Source organism: Nerophis lumbriciformis, linkage group LG05 (genome assembly GCF_033978685.3).
Source record: "Nerophis lumbriciformis linkage group LG05, RoL_Nlum_v2.1, whole genome shotgun sequence".
NCBI classification, from domain to species: Eukaryota; Metazoa; Chordata; class Actinopteri; order Syngnathiformes; family Syngnathidae; genus Nerophis; species Nerophis lumbriciformis.
This window is the reverse complement of record NC_084552.2, coordinates 7,401,085-7,421,440: the sequence shown is the minus strand read 5'-3', so window position 1 is coordinate 7,421,440 and position 20,356 is coordinate 7,401,085. Positions and strand designations below refer to the sequence as shown.

Below are 20,356 nucleotides of genomic sequence, written 5' to 3'. Positions count from 1 at the left end.
TCCCCGGTGGATTCGGGGACACTTGGGCCGGCGACCCACCACCAGTTCGCCCCTCCGCCCTCCCATGATGTTTGTTCCTGTGCTTTTTGTGGTTCGACCTGTAGGACATCTGGGAGCTGTCCATAAGGAGGGGGGTACTGTTACGGCTCAGACTCCTGCCAACGCCGTTCATCCATCTGTGCACTCCAGTGAGTGCACCTCGGGACACGCCCACGGCCGCGCTCAGCCAGGGACGCGCCGCGCGCGTCTCCGCCCAGCAGAAGCCGCCAGCTGCAATCATTTGCCGGCAATCGGCACACCTGCCTGTGATGATCAAGCGGTCTTCTTAAGCCTGGACAACCTTCGGTCGCTCGCCGGAGTATAGTCTTCTTACCCTTGTAAGCATCCCGTGTCTGGCTTTCATCCCGCGAACTCGAGCCTCCACTGTGACTTCCGTGAACCGTTGTGTTCTGATGTTCCTGTTGTCTTCCTGCAGCGCTTCCCGTGTTCTTCCGTGATCCCCTGTTGTTTCCCTTACCTCCCGGACTGCCCTTTTGGATTCACGACCTCCCGCTTGGAAACGGATCTTGCCTCTTCTCTCCTGCCCTGGATCATCTGCTTGCCCAACGGACTGTCTTCCTCTTGTTCCTCCTCTCGCCCAAAACAACACTTGGTAACACACACTACAGCTAATCACACACATAGCCATACACCACATATACTTTTGGATCTAGTTCACACTCCATTTTCCTTAGTTTATATTTGTATTGTTTGATTATTATATATATATATATCCATCCATCCATTTTCTATATATATATAATAAATCATTGTACATACTGCCATCTAGTGTCTGTCGCCGTCACCTCCCCTTAGTCCAACCATTACACTGTACTAGTTTTTATTTATTTTTACTATTTATTTTACTTGTTGGGGGCAGCTATTTGTGGTTTAAGGGTTGTTGTTGTTTTTTTTTTTTAATGCACTGTAGCACTTTGAGGTTGTTTGCTCAATGTAAAGTGTTTTTACAAATAAAATCTATTATTATTATTATCAGCATTGGGTTTTTTTTTACACAGTTTTTGGCGCCCTGTCCGCTCGCAAACGTAGCTTTTTGTCTTTAAAAATGGAGCATTGGTTGCTTCTCTTTCTTCCCCTCCATTTTTCTGCATTCTTTTGTATCTCTAGTTATCATGACGTATATGTATTGTTGCATTTGAACAACTGTATTGTTGATAATAGAGGTCAATTATTGGTATTGTTCATTATCAATAGCGCTATTTCTATTGGTATTTGTATTGATCCATTTGCAGTGTAATAATGCTCATTGTCATTTCTGTATTTTTTTTTTTTTTCGCTAACTGCTTATTTGCTATCACTTTTACCATCATATTTGTACATCAATCAATCAATCAATGTTTATTTATATAGCCCTAAATCACAAGTGTCTCAAAGGGCTGCACAAGCCACAACGACATCCTCGGTACAGAGCCCACATAAGGGCAAGGAAAAACTCACCCCAGTGGGACGTCGATGTGAATGACTATGAGAAACCTTGGAGAGGACCGCATATGTGGGTAACCCCCCGCTCTAGGGAGACCGAATGCAATGGATGTCGAGTGGGTCTAACATAATATTGTGAGAGTACGGTCCTATTTGCTGATGTTGCTCTATTGTTGTTGTTGTTATTATTGTTGTGTTTGCTGTTGTTGTTGTTGTCTCTCTGTCTTATCCCCCTCTTGTCCCCACAATTTCCTCCTCTGTCTTCTTTTTTTTCCTCTTTCTATCCCCTCCTGCTCCGGCCCGGCTGCACCAAATGATAATATAAATACATTTAATAAAGTCAAATACAAATAAGGCAACAAGAGAAGTATCCCACGCTTCTCTTTTGTAAAGTAAATGTGAACAGCTGATATGTGCATCTACATCTACTATATGATTTGCCTGAGAAGCTGGACAGGACAAAAATAAAAAATAAAAAATAAAAATGGAGCGTTAGATAGGGCGTGATAATATCTCATTTTAAACTTCATTCAACAACAAAATAGCATTTCTTCCAGACACGTTGCATAACAAAAAAAGGAGAAAACAACAACAGAAAGAGTAATGAAAAGACAAATGATATAGTGATGTGTTTCAAACATGTTTACAGCTTCACATGTCTGAAAAGGAGTAGGAAGAAGCAGAGCATATTTAGTCCTAGGGCTGGGCAATATGGCTGAAAACTGCATCACGATATATGTTATTTATATTGATCGCAATCGATACTTATGGATGACTAAAGGCAGTAAAAGCATTTTCAACTAAGCAAGGGTATCAGTGGAGAAGGTAGCCAGGTAGGATGCGTGCAGCTAAGTATCAGTAGAGAAGGTAGCCAGGCAGGATGCGTGCAGCTAAGTATCAGTGGAAAAGGTAGCCAGGTAGGATGCGTGCAGCTAAGTATCAGTGGAGAAGGTAGCCAGGTAGGATGCGTGCAGCTAAGTATCAGTGGAAAAGGTAGCCAGGTAGGATGCGTGCAGCTAAGTATCAGTAGAGAAGGTAGCCAGGTAGGATGCGTGCAGCTAAGTATCAGTGGAAAAGGTAGCCAGGTAGGATGCGTGCAGCTAAGTATCAGTGGAGAAGGTAGCCAGGTAGGATGCGTGCAGCTAAGTATCAGTGGAAAAGGTAGCCAGGTAGGATGCGTGCAGCTAAGTATCAGTAGAGAAGGTAGCCAGGCAGGATGCGTGCAGCTAAGTATCAGAGGAAAAGGTAGCCAGGTAGGATGCGTGCAGCTAAGTATCAGTGGAGAAGGTAGCCAGGTAGGATGCGTGCAGCTAAGTATCAGTGGAGAAGGTAGCCAGGTAGGATGCGTGCAGCTAAGTATCAGTAGAGAAGGTAGCCAGGCAGGATGCGTGCAGCTAAGTATCAGTGGAAAAGGTAGCCAGGTAGGATGCGTGCAGCTAAGTATCAGTGGAGAAGGTAGCCAGGTAGGATGCGTGCAGCTAAGTATCAGTGGAGAAGGTAGTCAGGTAGGATGCGTGCAGCTAAGTATCAGTGGAGAAGGTAGCCAGGTAGGATGCGTGCAGCTAAGTATCAGTGGAGAAGGTAGCCAGGTAGGATGCGTGCAGCTAAGTATCAGTAGAGAAGGTAGCCAGGTAGGATGCGTGCAGCTAAGTATCAGTGGAGAAGGTAGTCAGGTAGGATGCGTGCAGCTAAGTATCAGTAGAGAAGGTAGCCAGGTAGGATGCGTGCAGCTAAGTATCAGTGGAGAAGGTAGCCAGGTAGGATGCGTGCAGCTAAGTATCAGTGGAGAAGGTAGCCAGGTAGGATGCGTGCAGCTAAGTATCAGTGGAAAAGGTAGCCAGGTAGGATGCGTGCAGCTAAGTATCAGTGGAGAAGGTAGCCAGGTAGGATGCGTGCAGCTAAGTATCAGTGGAGAAGGTAGTTAGGTATGATGCGTGTAGCTAAGTATCAGTGGAGAAGGTAGCCAGGTAGGATGCGTGCAGCTAAGTATCAGTGGAAAAGGTAGCCAGGTAGGATGCGTGCAGCTAAGTATCAGTGGAGAAGGTAGCCAGGTAGGATGCGTGCAGCTAAGTATCAGTGGAGAAGGTAGCCAGGTAGGATGCGTGCAGCTAAGTATCAGTGGAGAAGGTAGCCAGGTAGGATGCGTGCAGCTAAGTATCAGTGGAGAAGGTAGCCAGGTAGGATGTGTGCAGCTAAGTATCAGTGGAGAAGGTAGCCAGGTAGGATGCGTGCAGCTAAGGTCATAAAAGAATTGAAGTAGTTAGTTCCAGTGTTGAGACACTAGATGGCAGCAGAGTAGAAGCTATTCAACACTGCACAGAGTAGTTTGGGAAGTGTCGGGATGTCTGCATCAAAAGTAAAGTTTCTGTTATGGAGTTGATACATGAAGTTATCACACCTTGCCTTATTTGGAGTTTGGTCTTTTACTTAATGTCCTGCGGGCTTCTTTTGGTGTCAAGTGTGCACTTCATAATACGCACAAGCAAACAAAAACACACTTGATTGTTTCCATGTGAGGAAGTGGTGGTTTTCAAGCTAATATGTTCTATTGTGTGACCAAGTCCACTCCTGCTAACTGTGCATGACAGCTGCTGACTTCTTACAATGACATCATGTACGTTATCATGTGCTGAAGTGACAGTAGGCAGGTTGTAACATATAGACTGTAGGACACTTACGCCTACAAAGTGGATGCTGCACTTTGTGTTGACCTCGGTCAAGCGCACGGCTTCAATGAACATGGTTAGATTGGTTCTGGACAAGATGGCGCTTTTCCCCTTGCCAGGAGTCTTGCCACTTGCTACATCTTGAGCAGCCTGGGCGGCCTTATGGTCAAACACACCCCCTGGAGGAATAAAAACACAAAATAGTGATGACTTACTGTAGTTTTGTACTGCATAAACATTCAGTGGCACACCCCCAAGTGGTTAGTACACTATGCAATATACTGTAGGCCTGCAAGGAGTCATCCATTACATGTACAAACCCCGTTTCCATATGAGTTGGGAAATTGTGTTAGATGTAAATATAAACGGAATACAATGATTTGCAAATCATTTTCAACCCATATTCAATTGAATATGCTACAAAGACAACATATTTGATGTTCAAACTCATAAACTTTATTTTTTTTTGCAAATAATAATTAACTTAGAACAGGGGTGTCAAACTCAAATACAGAGTGGGCCAAAATGTAAAAGTGAACAAAGACGCGGGCCAAGGTTGAACAAATTAACCTTTTAATAGAGACCCAAACAAGTTTTGCATTGAATATTGAACAAGCAAGGCTTATATAACTTTATAGTGACATGCAAAATCCAGTTTCAAATAATAATAATTAAACAATATCAATGGCATATCAAATACAATTTAAATAAAAATGGAATGCCTCTTTTCTATTTGCAGCCTTCTGAGGTAAATATCAACATTAACTTTTTCCACACGCTAATAAATTAGAAAATAAAATAACAACGAATAAACCAACCATTCAGGACTTTAAACTGCTCAGTTTGCAACACACTGATCTAATCTGATGTGCCCAAGCCAGATACCTGACATCTTTTCTTGGATGCTAGTTCATTCATGTCGGGGCTCAGGCTTTGAGCTGAGGCAACCTTCATTATCGAACGCAGGTGTTCATCAGTCATTATATCTCGTAGTCCACCCGGACCACAGTCTTGCTTTAACGTACTCTACGAGTTGTCGTCATGTCCGCTTTTCATCCATTCTAACAACGTGCTGGCACAGTCACAAGATATGTGCGGCTTCTGTACGCACACACACGTGAATGCAACGCATACTTCATCAACAGCGATACAGGTTACACTGAAGGTGGCCGTATAAACAACTTTAACACTTTTAGAAATATACGCTACACTGTGAATCCACACCAAACAAGAATGACAAACACATTTTGGGAGAACATCTGCTCCGTAACACAACAGAACAAATACCCAGAACCCTTTGCACCACTAACGCTACAAAATACGGGACGCTACAAAATCTGGACTACAGGCAGGCCAGTCTATTACCCGCACTCTTTTACTATGAAGCCACGTTGATGTAACACCTGGCTTGGCACTGTCGTGCTGAAATAAGCAGGGGCGTCCATGGTAACGTTGCTTGGATAGCAACGTTGGAGCAATGTTGCTCCAAATCCTGTAGGTACCTTTCAGCATTAATGGCGCCTTCACAGATATGTAAGTTACCCATGTTTTGGGCACTAATACACCCCCATACCATCACACATGCTGCCTTTTCAACTTTGCGCCTATAACAATCCAGATGGTTCTTTTCCTCTTTGGTCCGGAGGACACGACGTCCACACTTTCCAAAAACAATTTGAAATGTGGACTCGTCAGAACACAGAACACTTTTCCACTTTGTATCAGTCCATCTTAGATGAGCTCAGGCCCAGCGAAGCCGACGGCATTTCTGGGTGTTGTTGATAAAGGGTTTTCGCCTTGCATAGGAGAGTTTTAACTTGCACTTACAGATGTAGTGACCAACTGTAGTTACTGACAGTGGGTTTATGAAGTGTTCCTGAGCCCATGTGGTGATATCCTTTACACACTGATGTCGCTTGTTGATGCAGTACAGCCTGAGGGATCAAAGGTCATGGGCTTAGCTGCTTACGTGCAGTGATTTCTCCAGATTCTCTGAACCCTTTGATGATATTACGGAGCATAGATGGTGAAATCCCTAAATTCCTTGCAATAGCTGCTTGAGAAAGGTTTTTCTTAAACTGTTCAACAAAGTGGTGACCCTCGCCCCATCCTTGTTTGTGAATGACTGAGCATTTCATGGAATCTACTTTTATACCCAATCATGGCACCCACCTGTTCCCAATTAGCCTGCACACCTGTGGGATGTTCCAAATAAGTCTTTGATGAGCATTCCTCAACTTTATCAGTATTTATTGCCACCTTTCCCAACTTCTTTGTCACGTGTTGCTGCCATCAAATTCTAAAGTTAATGATTATTTGCAAAAAAAAAAAAAAAAGGTTTATGAGTTTGAACATCAAATCAAATCAACTGAATATGGGTTGGAAAGGATTTGCAAATCATTGTATTCCGTTTATATTTACATCTAACACAATTTCCCAACTCATATGGAAACAGGGTTTGTACTAGTTACTATGGTCATCTAATTAGTTACTATGGTAATCTAAGTCAGACGAGGCACCAAGCAGTGTGGATGGGGAGTGTTTCCACAGAGTGTTTCCAGAGCGAGCCTGAAATGTGGGTGTCAGGGACCGACGCGGAAGGAGATTTTTACAACAAAGTTGTAAAGCTTAGTGATATATCACACATAATAGATCATACGTGTTTTTTTTTTTTTTACTATTCGTGTTCATTTTTCGCTGCTTTTGTTGCATTTTTGTTGCCTTTCGCTTGATTGTAAAATATGTGGATGGAGAAGGGGTGTGACGTTCATATGTTGTCAATATTCAGTGTTTTATCCTTCATAGTTAAGATGAGTGTTTCTAAAAATAGATATACTGGCCCCCAGACACATTTTTTCTGTAAATTTGTCCCGCCGAGGCAACATAATTGCCCAGGCCTGCTGTAAAAGGAGGGTGTCAATAGCAGAGACTAGTCCTTCATTCCAGGTAAAAGGCTTGGTGCCAACATGACAATGCATTCCATGATGGACTGTAAAGTTCTGCCAGGAGTGTTTACCTTCCTGTCGTCCTCCCACCAGAATCTTGTGGACTTGTTTGCACACCTTGAGGATGCTGGCACCCACGTAGGCGATCTCTGCCCCAAAGCGGAAACTCTTGACAAAGAAAAAGTGTTAAACAATTCAATTGTCTGTGATCTAGTATGAGTACTTGTAAACCAACCTGTGTTAGGTAGTAGATGTGTGTGTGCTGAGTGGTCAGCGCATCCACCGCTCCTCTGAAGGTGTAAATCTGCTGGTGAGGATCTCCCACCACCATTTTGGCACATTTTTGTTTCAACAGCACGTCCATGATGGCTAAGAGTGGACAAAAGGGGAAAGATGAAGGAAAACATAACCTATCTTTTTGTGTGCTTGACATAGGAACACAAAAATAATCATCACGATTAGTTGGATTGATATTGAAATCACGATCAATAACACCATTTATGATTAACTTGAAACATGACTTTTTATTGTACCGCCAAAACTATACTTTTAATATAATTTCAAAGAACAACAGACACAAGTTAGTCACAAATAAACAACCATAAATAACCATACATTTTAATAAGAGCAAAATTAAAAAATACAATTCAGTTTTCCTGTTGTGTTTTGTTACTTTTTACACTTATTTTACCACCATAGAGTGTGTGCTTTTTGTGTCATAAATACAATTTAATCAAATGAATAGTACAATACATCTTTAGAACATTTTTGACCAGTATTTTAAGTCAAAACATAATAATTGTGTAAATGTATCAATAAGTGCTTTAAGTACAATATGATTGTGTAAAGTACTTTTTTCAAACCTTTATTTTGTTAGCGCAGTCAGACCAGATGTTACACACAGCGCTATTATTGTGAAGGGGGGGAAGTTTGCTGCTGTTCAGACCTTGATGTGTGGAGACCACTTGACGATGTTTAAAAAATAAAATAAAATAAAATAAAAAAAGAGTTCCTCTCAAGTTGCGACTGCTGTTTGTACATTGATGTTACATCCATGATGTCGTTCACAACAACACAACAGATGACATGTGTTGTGTGTGTATGATTGTTTGTACATTGTTGTTACATCCATGATGTCGTTCACAACAACACAACAGATGACATGTGTTGTGTGTGTATGATTGTTTGTACTTTGATAATACATCCATCATGTCGTTCACAACAACACAACAGATGACGTGTTGTGTGTGTATGATTGTTTGTACATTGATGTTACATCCATGATGTCGTTCACAACAACACAACAGATGACGTGTTGTGTGTGTATGATTGTTTGTACATTGATGTTACATCCATGATGTCGTTCACAACAACACAACAGATGACATGTGTTGTGTGTGTATGATTGTTTGTACATTGATGTTACATCCATGATGTCATTCACAACAACACAACAGATGACATGTGTTGTGTGTGTATGATTGTGTGTACATTGATGTTACATCCATGATGTCGTTCACAACAACACAACAGATGACATGTGTTGTGTGTGTATGATTGTTTGTACATTGTTGTTACATCCATGATGTCGTTCACAACAACACAACAGATGACATGTGTTGTGTGTGTATGATTGTTTGTACATTGATGTTACATCCATGATGTCGTTGACAACAACACAACATATGACATGTGTTGTGTGTGTATGATTGTTTGTACATTGATGTTACATCCATGATGTCGTTCACAACAACACAACAGATGACATGTGTTGTGTGTATGATTGATTGTACATTGATGTTACATCCATGATGTCGTTCACAACAACACAACAGATGACATGTGGTGTGTGTATGATTGTTTGTACATTGTTGTTACATCCATGTCGTTCACAACAACACAACAGATGACATGTGTTGTGTGTGTATGATTGTTTGTACATTGATGTTACATCCATGATGTCGTTCACAACAACACAACAGATGACATGTGTTGTGTTTATATGATTGTTTGTACATTGATGTTACATCCATGTTGTCGTTCACAACAACACAACAGATGACATGTGTTGTATGTGTATGATTGTTTGTACATTGATGTTACATCCATGATGTCGTTCACAACAACACAACAGATGACATGTGTTGTGTGTGTATGATTGTTTGTAGAATGATGTTACATCCATGATGTCCTTCACAACAACACAACAGATGACATGTGTTGTGTGTGTATGATTGTTTGTACATTGATGTTACATCCATGATGTCGTTCACAACAACACAACAGATGACATTTGTTGTGTGTGTATGATTGTTTGTACATTGTTGTTACATCCATGATGTCGTTCACAACAACACAACAGATGACATGTGTTGTGTGTGTATGATTGTTTGTACATTGATGTTACATCCATGATGTCGTTCACAACAACACAACAGATGACATGTGTTGTGTGTGTATGATTGTTTGTACATTGATGTTACATCCATGATGTCGTTCACAACAACACAACAGATGACATGTGTTGTGTGTGTATGATTGTTTGTACATTGATGTTACATCCATGATGTCGTTCACAACAACACAACAGATGACATGTGTTGTGTGTGTATGATTGTTTGTACATTGATGTTACATCCATGATGTCGTTCACAACAACACAACAGATGACATGTGTTGTGTGTGTATGATTGTTTGTACATTGATGTTACATCCATGATGTCGTTCACAACAACACAACAGATGACATGTGTTGTGTGTGTATGATTGTTTGTACATTGATGTTACATCCATGATGTCGTTCACAACAACACAACAGATGACATGTGTTGTGTGTATATGATTGTTTGTACATTGATGTTACATCCATGTTGTCGTTCACAACAACACAACAGATGACATGTGTTGTGTGTGTATGATTGTTTGTACATTGATGTTACATCCATGATGTCGTTCACAACAACACAACAGATGACATGTGTTGTGTGTGTATGATTGTTTGTACATTGATGTTACATCCATGATGTCGTTCACAACAACACAACAGATGACATGTGCTGTGTGTGTATGATTGTTTGTACATTGATGTTACATCCATGATGTCGTTCACAACAACACAACAGATGACATGTGTTGTGTGTGTATGATTGTTTGTACATTGATGTTACATCCATGATGTCGTTCACAACAACACAACAGATGACATGTGTTGTGTGTGTATGATTGTTTGTACATTGATGTTACATCCATGATGTCGTTCACAACAACACAACAGATGACATGTGTTGTGTGTGTATGATTGTTTGTACATTGTTGTTACATCCATGATGTCGTTCACAACAACACAACAGATGACAATGATAAGTGTGACCAGTAAATGGCAGTCACACATAAGACATATGCGTGGACTGCATGTTGACGCCTGTTCAATAAATGATGCAAGCAAGTACCAGTAAGCAAGCACCACCAAAACTTTGATGTTTCATCAAATCCATCAAGCCGCGCCACTTGATGGATTGTCGGAGCATTACGGATACCATAGTCAGACGTACTGTGCTTCAACTTGCAAGTATTATTACGGTGTGTGCATAAGGACCCCAAAATGGCACCTATTAGGAGACATTATCTGGCATTTTGTTTCGCAATATTATGCAAATCCAACTTTTCTTACCTATTGGTGCCTGCTGATGTGTATTTAGGATTGGCATACCGATAAGTCTGGAAAAATTGCCATTTTTAATAATAAGTTGCGTGCAGTTTTAACTTATATCTGTCAGTAGACTCGCTATGGAAGCGCTAAAATCTACTGCTACATCAAAGATGATGGAGAGGAGACAATGTCAAAGTGGAGGCACGTACATAAGACCGCCCACTAAAGAGACGGTCAGAAAGCGGCTTAAAGATGATGTGTAAGACATCTATGCAACATTTTGACCAAAGAACCACCATTACATGTTATGTAGACCAGTGTTTTTCAACATTTTCTGAGCCAAGGCACATATTTTTCATTGAAAAAATTCTGAGGCACAACACCAGCAGAAAGCATAAAAAAAAAATGAAACTCAGTCGCCGATATTGACAATTAAAAGTTGTTCTCGCAATTGTTGGATATGACTTTAAAGCATAAGCAAGCATGCATCACTATAGCTCTTGTCTCAAAGTAGGTGTACTGTCACCACCTGTCACATCACACCCTGACTCATTTGGACTTTTTTTGCTGTTTTCCTGTGTGTAGTGTTTTACTTCTTGTCTAGCGCTCCTATTTGGTGGCTTTTTCTCTTTTTTTGGTATTTTCCTGTAGCAGTTTCATGTCTTCCTTTGAGCGATATTTCCTGCATCTACTTTGTTTTAGCAATCAAGAATATTTCACTTGTTTTTATCCTTCTTTGTGGGGACATTGTTGATTGTCATGTCATGTTCGGATGTACATTGTCTTTGCTCCACAGTAAGTCTTTGCTGTCGTCCAGCATTCTGTTTTTGTTTACTTTGTAGCCAGTTTAGTTTTAGTTTGGTTCTGCATAGCCTTCCCTAAGCTTCAATGCTTTTTCTTAGGGGCACTCACCTTTTGTTTATTTTTGGTTTAAGCATTAGACACCTTTTTACCTGCACGCTGCCTCAAGCATATTGTGATCACCACAAACCATGTTCCCAACATCTACAAAGCAATTATCTACCTGCTGCCACCTACTGATATGGAAGAGTATTACACGGTTACTCTGCCGAGCTCTAGACAGCACCGACACTCAACAACAACACATCATTTGCAGACTATAATTACTTGTTTGCAAAAAATATTTTTACCCCAAATAGGTGAAATGAGATCATCTCCCACGGCACACTAGTGTGCCGCTGCACAGTGGTTGAAAAACACTGATGTAGACCACAAGGAAGTAATTTACATGTAGAAAAAAAAATCAGAATTTAATCCGGTATGCCTTTTGTTTGAAAATACAGCTGAATAGACCCGCTACGGAGGGTGTAATATATCTATGATGGTGAGAAGTGATCCAGCCCTACTTGGAGTGCAGTCCTGGGCTTCGTCGATGAGAAGGACGTCGTATTGGTCAGAGAGGCAGGTTGCTGAGCCTTTCAGCTGCCATAGCTTGAGGTAACCTGGAAATAAAGGAAATAGAACTTTCCATGGTTAATAATAAGTGGTGGTTAACAAGGTCTTACCATCGTGAATCATGTGATAGGCTCTTTTGTCCGTCTCCTTGACGTCCTTCATTTTGCTCCAAATCCTCTGCGCATCTTGGACGTACAACTGAAGAGAAGTCCAAGGCTGGGATCAAACATGTCCACACATTGTCGCTGGCGTGTCCTCACCAGTTTTTCCTCCTCGGGTATAGACTTGACCAGGCCTCGAAGACTGACATGCTTGGGCGGCACGTGAGCCACCGTGATGGTCTCGTCCGTTGAAGCCATGAAGTTGTTGAGAGTGTTGGCGATCACTTTGGACTTGGTGAATCCCCCCCGGCCCTCGGGCAGGACCCCGTTGATGGAGAAGGCGTCCAGGTTAAAGGCCAGCTTCTTTTGGTACCTGCATCACAGCGGTAGGACGTTATTGCTCCTTTCACACTTCAGCCTGCAAAGTCAGCTTCCTCACATCCTGCCGGTCTCTCTGTAGGCCAGAGAGTGGACGGTCTTGCAGTCCACGTTCCGGGGGAAGCGCTGCAAAGCCTCCCTGGCCACCGACTTGTTGAAGGCCACGTACAGGAAGCGGAGGTGTGGCCGCTGTTCGGCGTATTTCACCAGGGTGGTGGTCTTCCCCGTTCCTGTGGCCAAGCATCCATTTCAACACAATGACATCTTCATACTTACTGTACATTCCAGACTATAACCCCACGCATTTTTTTTTTTAAACAGTGTGTCTAATTTATGCATTTTTCTTCGCTGACAGCCATTATGCAAATAGTTGGGGTTTTTACAAACAAGGAAATACACTTAAAAGTTGTTTTATTGTTTGTGCGATGGCGCCATCTTTTGGACCAGTTTGCACACTGCAACTGCTGCAGTCTCCTTCTATTTAGAGCAGGGGTGCTCATTACGTCGATCGCGAGCTACCGGTCGATCTCGGAGGGTGTGTCGGTCGATCACCAGCCAGGCATTAAAAAAATAGTCCTAAAAATGAGCGATCATAAATCTTCACTATGACGTCACTTTCGTCACTTGATTGACATTCACGGCACCCGAGGGTCTTCTGAGATGACGCTGACTGCTGCCAGCTCATTAAAATTACCGACTGTAAGGCAAGAAACACTTTATTTCAACAGACTCTGGCGCCGTACCTGTCGTCAAAACTCCAAAGACCGACTGCACAGTTGCACAATAAAAGCTCTGCTTAATCCTGCCTGCGCTACCAAAATAAGAGTCTCAGAAAGCTGGCGTGCACAAGCTAGCAAGCTACGGAGTTTGCCGACAATGTATTTCTTGTAAAGTGTATACAAAGGAGTACGGAAGCTGGACAAATAAGATGCCAAAAACCAACCACTTTCATGCGGTATTGGACAGAAAGGAGGACTTTTTTTCTTCGAAAATGCGGACATCCCTACTGTCTGATTCCAATCAATGCAAGTCATCAGAATCAGGTAATACACCAACTTATATTCTTGTCTTCATGAAAGAAAGGAATCTATATGTGTTAAACATGCTTGTATTATCTTTAATCACCTTTAACTTGTAACAATATTAACTATGTGTTAAACATGCTTGTACTATCTTTAAACACCTTAAACGTGTTAACAATATTAACTATATGTGTTAAACATGCTTGTATTATCTTTAAACACCTTTAATTTGTTAACAATATTAACTATATGTATTAAACATTCTTGTATTATCATTAAACACCTTTAATTTTTTAACAATGTTAACTATGTGTTAAACATGCTTGCATTATCATTAAACACCTTTAACTTGTTAACAAAAACATATACTTCATAAATAAGTAAATATAAATTATATATATGAATGAGGTAGATCCCCACGACTTGATCAATTGAAAAGTAGCTCGCCTGCAGAAAAAGTGTGAGCACCCCTGATTTAGAGCTTTCAACCGGAAGTAGGTGTGCCATTCAGTCTTCTAGCCTACCATAGCGTTTCTACTCGTGTGGATTCTTTATTCATCACTCCAAGCAACGTTTGTAAGTTTTACAATATAACTAAAACTATTCTTACTGACTAAAGCGTCCCATGTGTGATGTCTGTAGGAGTGTTTTCATGCTATCGTAATGTAATCAAGCTATCATCCTCGGCATTAGCTAATATGCTAACACGTCTACAAGTGTCTGTGTTATTATTATTAACTTAAAGTCTTTTTGTATTGTTTCACTTTCACAAATTCCTCAGTAAGTTCACCAAAACGTCAGCGTGGAGTTATTGAGTCTGTTTAGCTGATTGGAGAGCTAGCTTGCGCAGCTAGCGGCTCCATGGCCGTGACTTCTGTTTTGTTTGATCAGCCGTTTGTAAACAATTAAGGTATGTAAATAAACATTTACAGAATATTTCTGTGTAAACGTATATATCTGTGGCTTATAGTCCTGTGCAGAAAATATTTCCCCCCCTAAAACTTAGTGGGTGTGGCGCTCTATAGTTCGGAAAATCGGGTAGTTTTTTTTTCTTTTTTACCTTTGCTTGACTTTACGGTTAAAGGGGCTGTTTGTGACATTTCCACAGATGCCTAGAGAGCGCTAACTTTCCAATGTATTTTACACAGTACATCCCGCCCTCGCATGGCTTCTCCCACTTAATGACGTAACTATGTACGTATGTAACACATGCACACGCATTAGCTTTAGGTGTTGTTAGCTAATAATAGCAATTTGGATAGCTAGCGTTAGTTGTCATTGAATGTATATTTTAGCATAACAGCAAGTTGTTTGTTGCTTCTCATGGACAGCTTTTGTATGTGTGCACGCACTACCTGCGCGTACGAGAGAGTAAGTCACTGCCGTAAACACCAATCATTTTATTCGGGCGGGGAAAAATTGTGAAAACTATTGAGGAATGTGTTCTGTTCAAGCACTAATGGTTACATAAGCCAGCCGGTGGTGTTCTTGTTATATTGTTTGCTTAGAAAAATGTAACTTGCAAAGAGCACATTTAAGCTCCAAACATGTGGCTTGTGCTAATAATTGACTTATTCTGGAAAATGAATTCAAACAAACCAATACTACATTATGCACATAGGCAAACATTGTTTGTCTACAAATTAACAGAACATTTAAATGAATGACTGATTTAAACATTTTAGAAAAAGACATCATAGAATGCTAATTGCATTCTTTAGATGCATTAGAAATAAGCCGAGTCAATTAAATATCTTGAATGGATTGTATTTTACACCACAACAGTTGTTTAAAAGGATTTCAAGTTATGTATAAAGTTTCAGGCAGAGAAAGGAACCATTTGGTCTTTTGTGAGAATTGTCTTGTTTGTCCATCCTAGGCCACCGTAGATCAGGTGAGGCGTCTGCGTCACAAGAGTTGCTAACGTTAGCCAAGTTAACTCGTGTGTAGAACTGGAGACTTGGGCTGCATAACCATTATTTTCATAGTGGATTAGACAACACCTGAATAGACCTTAGACGTCTATTCAGGTGTACTGGAGAGGAGTCTACGCCGGATAGTCGAACCTCGGATTCAGGAGGAACAGTGTGGTTTTCGTCCTGGTCGTGGAACTGTGGACCAGCTCTATACTCTCAGCAGGGTCCTTGAGGGTGCATGGGAGTTTGCCCAACCAGTCTACATGTGCTTTGTGGACTTGGAGAAGGCATTCGACCGTGTACCCCGGGAAGTCCTGTGGGGAGTGCTCAGAGAGTATGTGGTATCGGACTGTCTTATTGTGGCTGTCCGCTCCCTGTATGATCAGTGTCAGAGCTTGGTCCGCATTGCCGGCAGTAAGTCGGACACGTTTCCAGTGAGGGTTGGACTCCGCCAAGGCTGCCCTTTGTCACCGATTCTGTTCATAACCTTTATGGACAGGATTCCTAGGCGCAGTCAGGGCGTTGAGGGGATCTGGTTTGGTGGCTGCAGGATTAGGTCTCTGCTATTTGCAGATGATGTGGTCCTGATGGCTTCTTCAGCTCTCACTGGATCGGTTCGCAGCCGAGTGTGAAGCGACTGGGATGGGAATCAGCACCTCCAAGTCTGAGTCCATGGTTCTCTCCCGGAAAAGGGTGGAGTGCCATCTCCGGGTTGGGGAGGAGATCTTGCCCCAAGTGGAGGAGTTCAAGTACCTCGGAGTCTTGTTCACGAGTAAGGGAAGAGTGGATCGTGAGATCGACAGGCGGATCGGTGCGGCGTCTTCAGTAATGCGGGCGCTGTATCGATCCGTTGTGGTGAAGAAGGAGCTGAGCCGGAAGGCAAAGCTCTCGATTTACCGGTCGATCTACGTTCCCATCCTCACCTATGGTCATGAGCTTTGGGTCATGACCGAAAGGACAAGATCACGGGTACAAGCGGCCGAAATAAGTTTCCTCCGCCGAGTGGTGGGGCTCTCCCTTAGAGATAGGGTGAGAAGCTCGGTCATTCGGGGGGAGCTCAAAGTAAAGCCGCTGCTCCTCCACATGGAGAGGAGCCAGATGAGGTGGTTCGGGCATCTGGTCAGGATGCCACCCGAACGCCTCCCTAGGAAGGTGTTTCGGGCACGTCCGACCGGTAGGAGGCCACGGGGAAGACCCAGGACACGCTGGGAAGACTATCTCTCCCGGCTGGCCTGGGAACGCCTCGGGATCCCCCGGGAGGAGCTGGACGAAGTGGCTGGGGAGAGGGAAGTCTGGGCTTCCCTGCTTAAGCTGCTGCCCCCGCGACCCGACCTCGGATAAGCGGAAGAAGATGGATGGATGGATGGATGGATTAGACAACAAGTATCTTAAGTATCCACCCTCACCCTTCCACATCCCACCTCCCCGGATTTTAAATAATCAAATGTAAATAATCAAATGTATATACTTGTTCTTATACTCTCTGATCTCTCTCTCTATGTCCACTACTTGCTGTACATATCCTACCAAGTCAGTCCTACACTGTTTCAATTTCCATTTCTCTGATGATGCAATTGTTGATGACTGAAGGGCTGATATCAACCAAACCCCCCCACATCCCGGATTGTAAATAATTCAATGTATATACTCTCATGATTAACTTGTGTGATGACTGCATTATGATGATAGTATATATCTGTATCATGACCCCGACTTAAACAAGTGTGAAAAACTTATTGAGGTGTTACCATTTAGTGGTCAATTGTACTTCACTGTGCAATCTACTAATAAAAGTTTCAATCAATCAATCAATCAATCAAAAAAGACTAATCGGATATTAAAGTGTACACATACTTAATGGTTCTAATTTTTCCATTGACTTCTTAACGCAGCTCAAGTTATTTTAGGCATGTGCTTACTAACAACAAAGATGACTAATTCATTCATAAATATTTATTTATACTGTAACTGTGCTGCTCATTTAGCCGTTACAGAAACTAAACTAAACGACAGGAGTTTTTGTGTAAAAGTAGACAGTTTTATGTCGTCCACAGCTCCTTTACCACATGGGGTCCCCCAGGGCTCAATCCTTGCCCCAATTTTATTTGCGCTTTACCTTCTCCCCCTTGGTTCTATTTTTAGGAAGTACAGTATTGCATTTCATTTTTATGCCGATGATTGCCAGATTTATTTTCCCATGGCACAAAATAACACGGTTCAACGTCTTATTGACTGCCTGCACGACATCAAAGTCTGGCTTTCAGCTAACTTCCTGAGCCTAAATGAAGATAAAACAGAAGTTATGTTGTTCGGTCCAAGTCGCTCTCCCTCCCTCAACGTTGACCTCGGCACTCTGACCCCGTATCTCAGCGACTGTGTCACAAACCTGGGGGTAAAGTTTGACTCAGATTTTAAATTCGAAAAACAAATCAGCAGCGTCGTTCAAAAAAGCTTTTATCAATTACGCCAAATAGCGAAAGTGAAACCGCTTCTATCAAGACATGATCTTGAGAAATTAATCCACGCTTTTATCTCGACTCGTCTTGATTATTGTAATGCCCTGTATGTAGGCATTAGCCAGGCCTCCCTCGCCCGCCTGCAGCTCGTGCAGAACTCTGCTGCTCGTCTGCTAACACAGACCCGCAGACGTGAGCACATCACCCCTATTTTAGCGTCCCTTCACTGGCTCCCTGTGCGTTACCGAATACATTTTAAACTCCTTTTATTTGTTTTTAAATGTCTAAACAACCTCGCGCCAACCTATCTCTCCGACCTCCTTCAGCCTTACTGCCCCACCCGATCCTTAAGATCAGCCGATCAGCTGCTGTTGACGGTCCCTGACACAAGGCTGAAGCTTAGAGGTGACAGAGCTTTCGCCGTTGCTGCTCCCAAGCTCTGGAACGACCTACCCCTGAGTGTTAGACAAGCCTCCTCTCTTCCTGTTTTTAAATCTCTCTTAAAAACATACTTTTATTCCATGGCTTTTAACACTGAGTGATATCCATCCTGCAATGGCGCCCCATAATACACCTGCTGTGATCCTGTTTTTATGTTTTTATTAATTCTATTTTAATTATTTATTTTTTATCGTGTTCTGTTTGTGTTGTGTTGTGTTTGCTCGGTACTCGTTTTATCTTTTAACCTGCTCATTGTACAGCACTTTGGCTACCCCTGTGGTAAATTTTAAATGTGCTCTATAAATAAAGTTGATTTGATTTGATTTGATAAAATGATTATTAAAATGTTGTCCATTTAAAAGAAAGAAAAAGCAAATTGCTAAAAAAAACAACGATTAACCTTGTTTATGTATTTTTTTTTAAAACAGTTAAAATAGCAGCAATGAAAACAAACAAAACACAAAATCAAACTTCCTTTAAAAGACAATCATTTTGTGATGTTTAAAAATCTGCACACTGTTATATTGATTATTGATTAACTCTTTTAGCACTCTAATAGACTCAATCTGTAGAATTTGATCTTGATTAATGGGTTGTTTTTTTTACATCTTAAAATACCTCAGCATTGGCGCCTGTCTGTGTGGTACTTGAATTGATGTAGACAAAGTTTGGCTAAAATGATAGTTCAATCTATTTTCCACACAAGCTGGTCTCACACTTGTTAGCGAGCTCGCAAGGTAGAAACTAACGATCTTACAGAGGTTGAGACCACATCCTCCCTTTAGATGTCCGACATCATGTCTGCGCTTTAAATGCTGGCGGATCTGAGATGTACTGACATAAAAACCACTTTAAATGCTGGCGGATCTGAGATGTACTGACATAAAAAACACTTTAAATGCTGGCGGATCTGAGATGTACTGACATAAAAAACACTTTAAATGCTGGCGGATCTTAGATGTACTGACATAAAAACCACTTTAAATGCTGGCGGATCTTAGATGTACTGACATAAAAACCACTTTATATGCTGGCGGATCTGAGATGTACTGACATAAAAACCACTTTAAATGCTGGCGTATCACAGATGTACTGACATAAAAACAAGGTCCGCTTTGCAACATGAGCAAAGCATTCATGTTTTTAACAAGAACAGGAGGAAATGTTTTTGCCAGTGTGTGTGCGAACCTGCATCCGCTCGGAAAAACTTGAGTGATGACGTGACGACTATTGTCGACAATTATAACAAATGTCACTGTGTACATTTGAAAGAAGTGAAGTAAAGAAGTGGTGTATGAAACAAGCTGGTCTTCCTCAGGAAACATGACGTAGTGTCACAGTTAAGGACTACAGTCACCAGGGAATGGTCAAGTCTGGCCTCCCACAGCCCTTTCTTCTGACCAGCGCTTGTCACGCTTTCAAACCGGACCTCACAAGAACTCTTTGGTCCAGTTTGAAAGAAAAAAAAAGACACAGACAGACGTAACAAAGTTACTAAGTTCCTTTTCCTTTTCCGTTCCATTGATTGACTACTACTACGATATAATAAATGTATTACATTTTTTAATGCCTCTGGACGTCAAATGTAGTGTTTTTAATGCTTTCTAATGCCCTGTAAAAATCCTGTTTGTTATAGTTGTGTAGAACATTCTTTTTTTTTTTTTTTTAAAAAGCCGATACCGACATGTGGTCATGCCAAATACCGGCTGACTTCTATCTAGTATATTAGACCCAGAAAGAAAGCAGGTATGACCAGGAAATGAACATGTACAAACCCCGTTTCCATATGAGTTGGGAAATTGTGTTAGATGTAAATATAAACAGAATACAATGATTTGCAAAATCATTTTCAACCCATATTCAATTGAATATGCTACAAAGACA

At 41.6% G+C, this 20,356-nt stretch overlaps 1 protein-coding gene across 3 annotated transcripts in view; it reads right to left on the bottom strand.

Annotated features, from left to right (window-relative positions):
- fbxo18 (F-box DNA helicase 1) overlaps nucleotides 1-20,356 on the bottom strand; it is an 86,867-nt gene that overhangs the window by 21,965 nt on the left and 44,546 nt on the right. For all 3 annotated transcript variants that reach the window (XM_061961340.1, XM_061961342.1, XM_061961341.1), the window contains exons 9-15: nucleotides 12,699-12,867; nucleotides 12,419-12,632; nucleotides 12,269-12,356; nucleotides 12,110-12,205; nucleotides 7,329-7,462; nucleotides 7,165-7,261; nucleotides 4,161-4,327 (exon numbers count right to left, since the gene is read on the bottom strand). In XM_061961340.1, coding sequence (XP_061817324.1) covers nucleotides 4,161-4,327; nucleotides 7,165-7,261; nucleotides 7,329-7,462; nucleotides 12,110-12,205; nucleotides 12,269-12,356; nucleotides 12,419-12,632; nucleotides 12,699-12,867 — 965 coding nt within the window. The remainder of the gene's footprint in view (nucleotides 1-4,160; nucleotides 4,328-7,164; nucleotides 7,262-7,328; nucleotides 7,463-12,109; nucleotides 12,206-12,268; nucleotides 12,357-12,418; nucleotides 12,633-12,698; nucleotides 12,868-20,356) is intronic.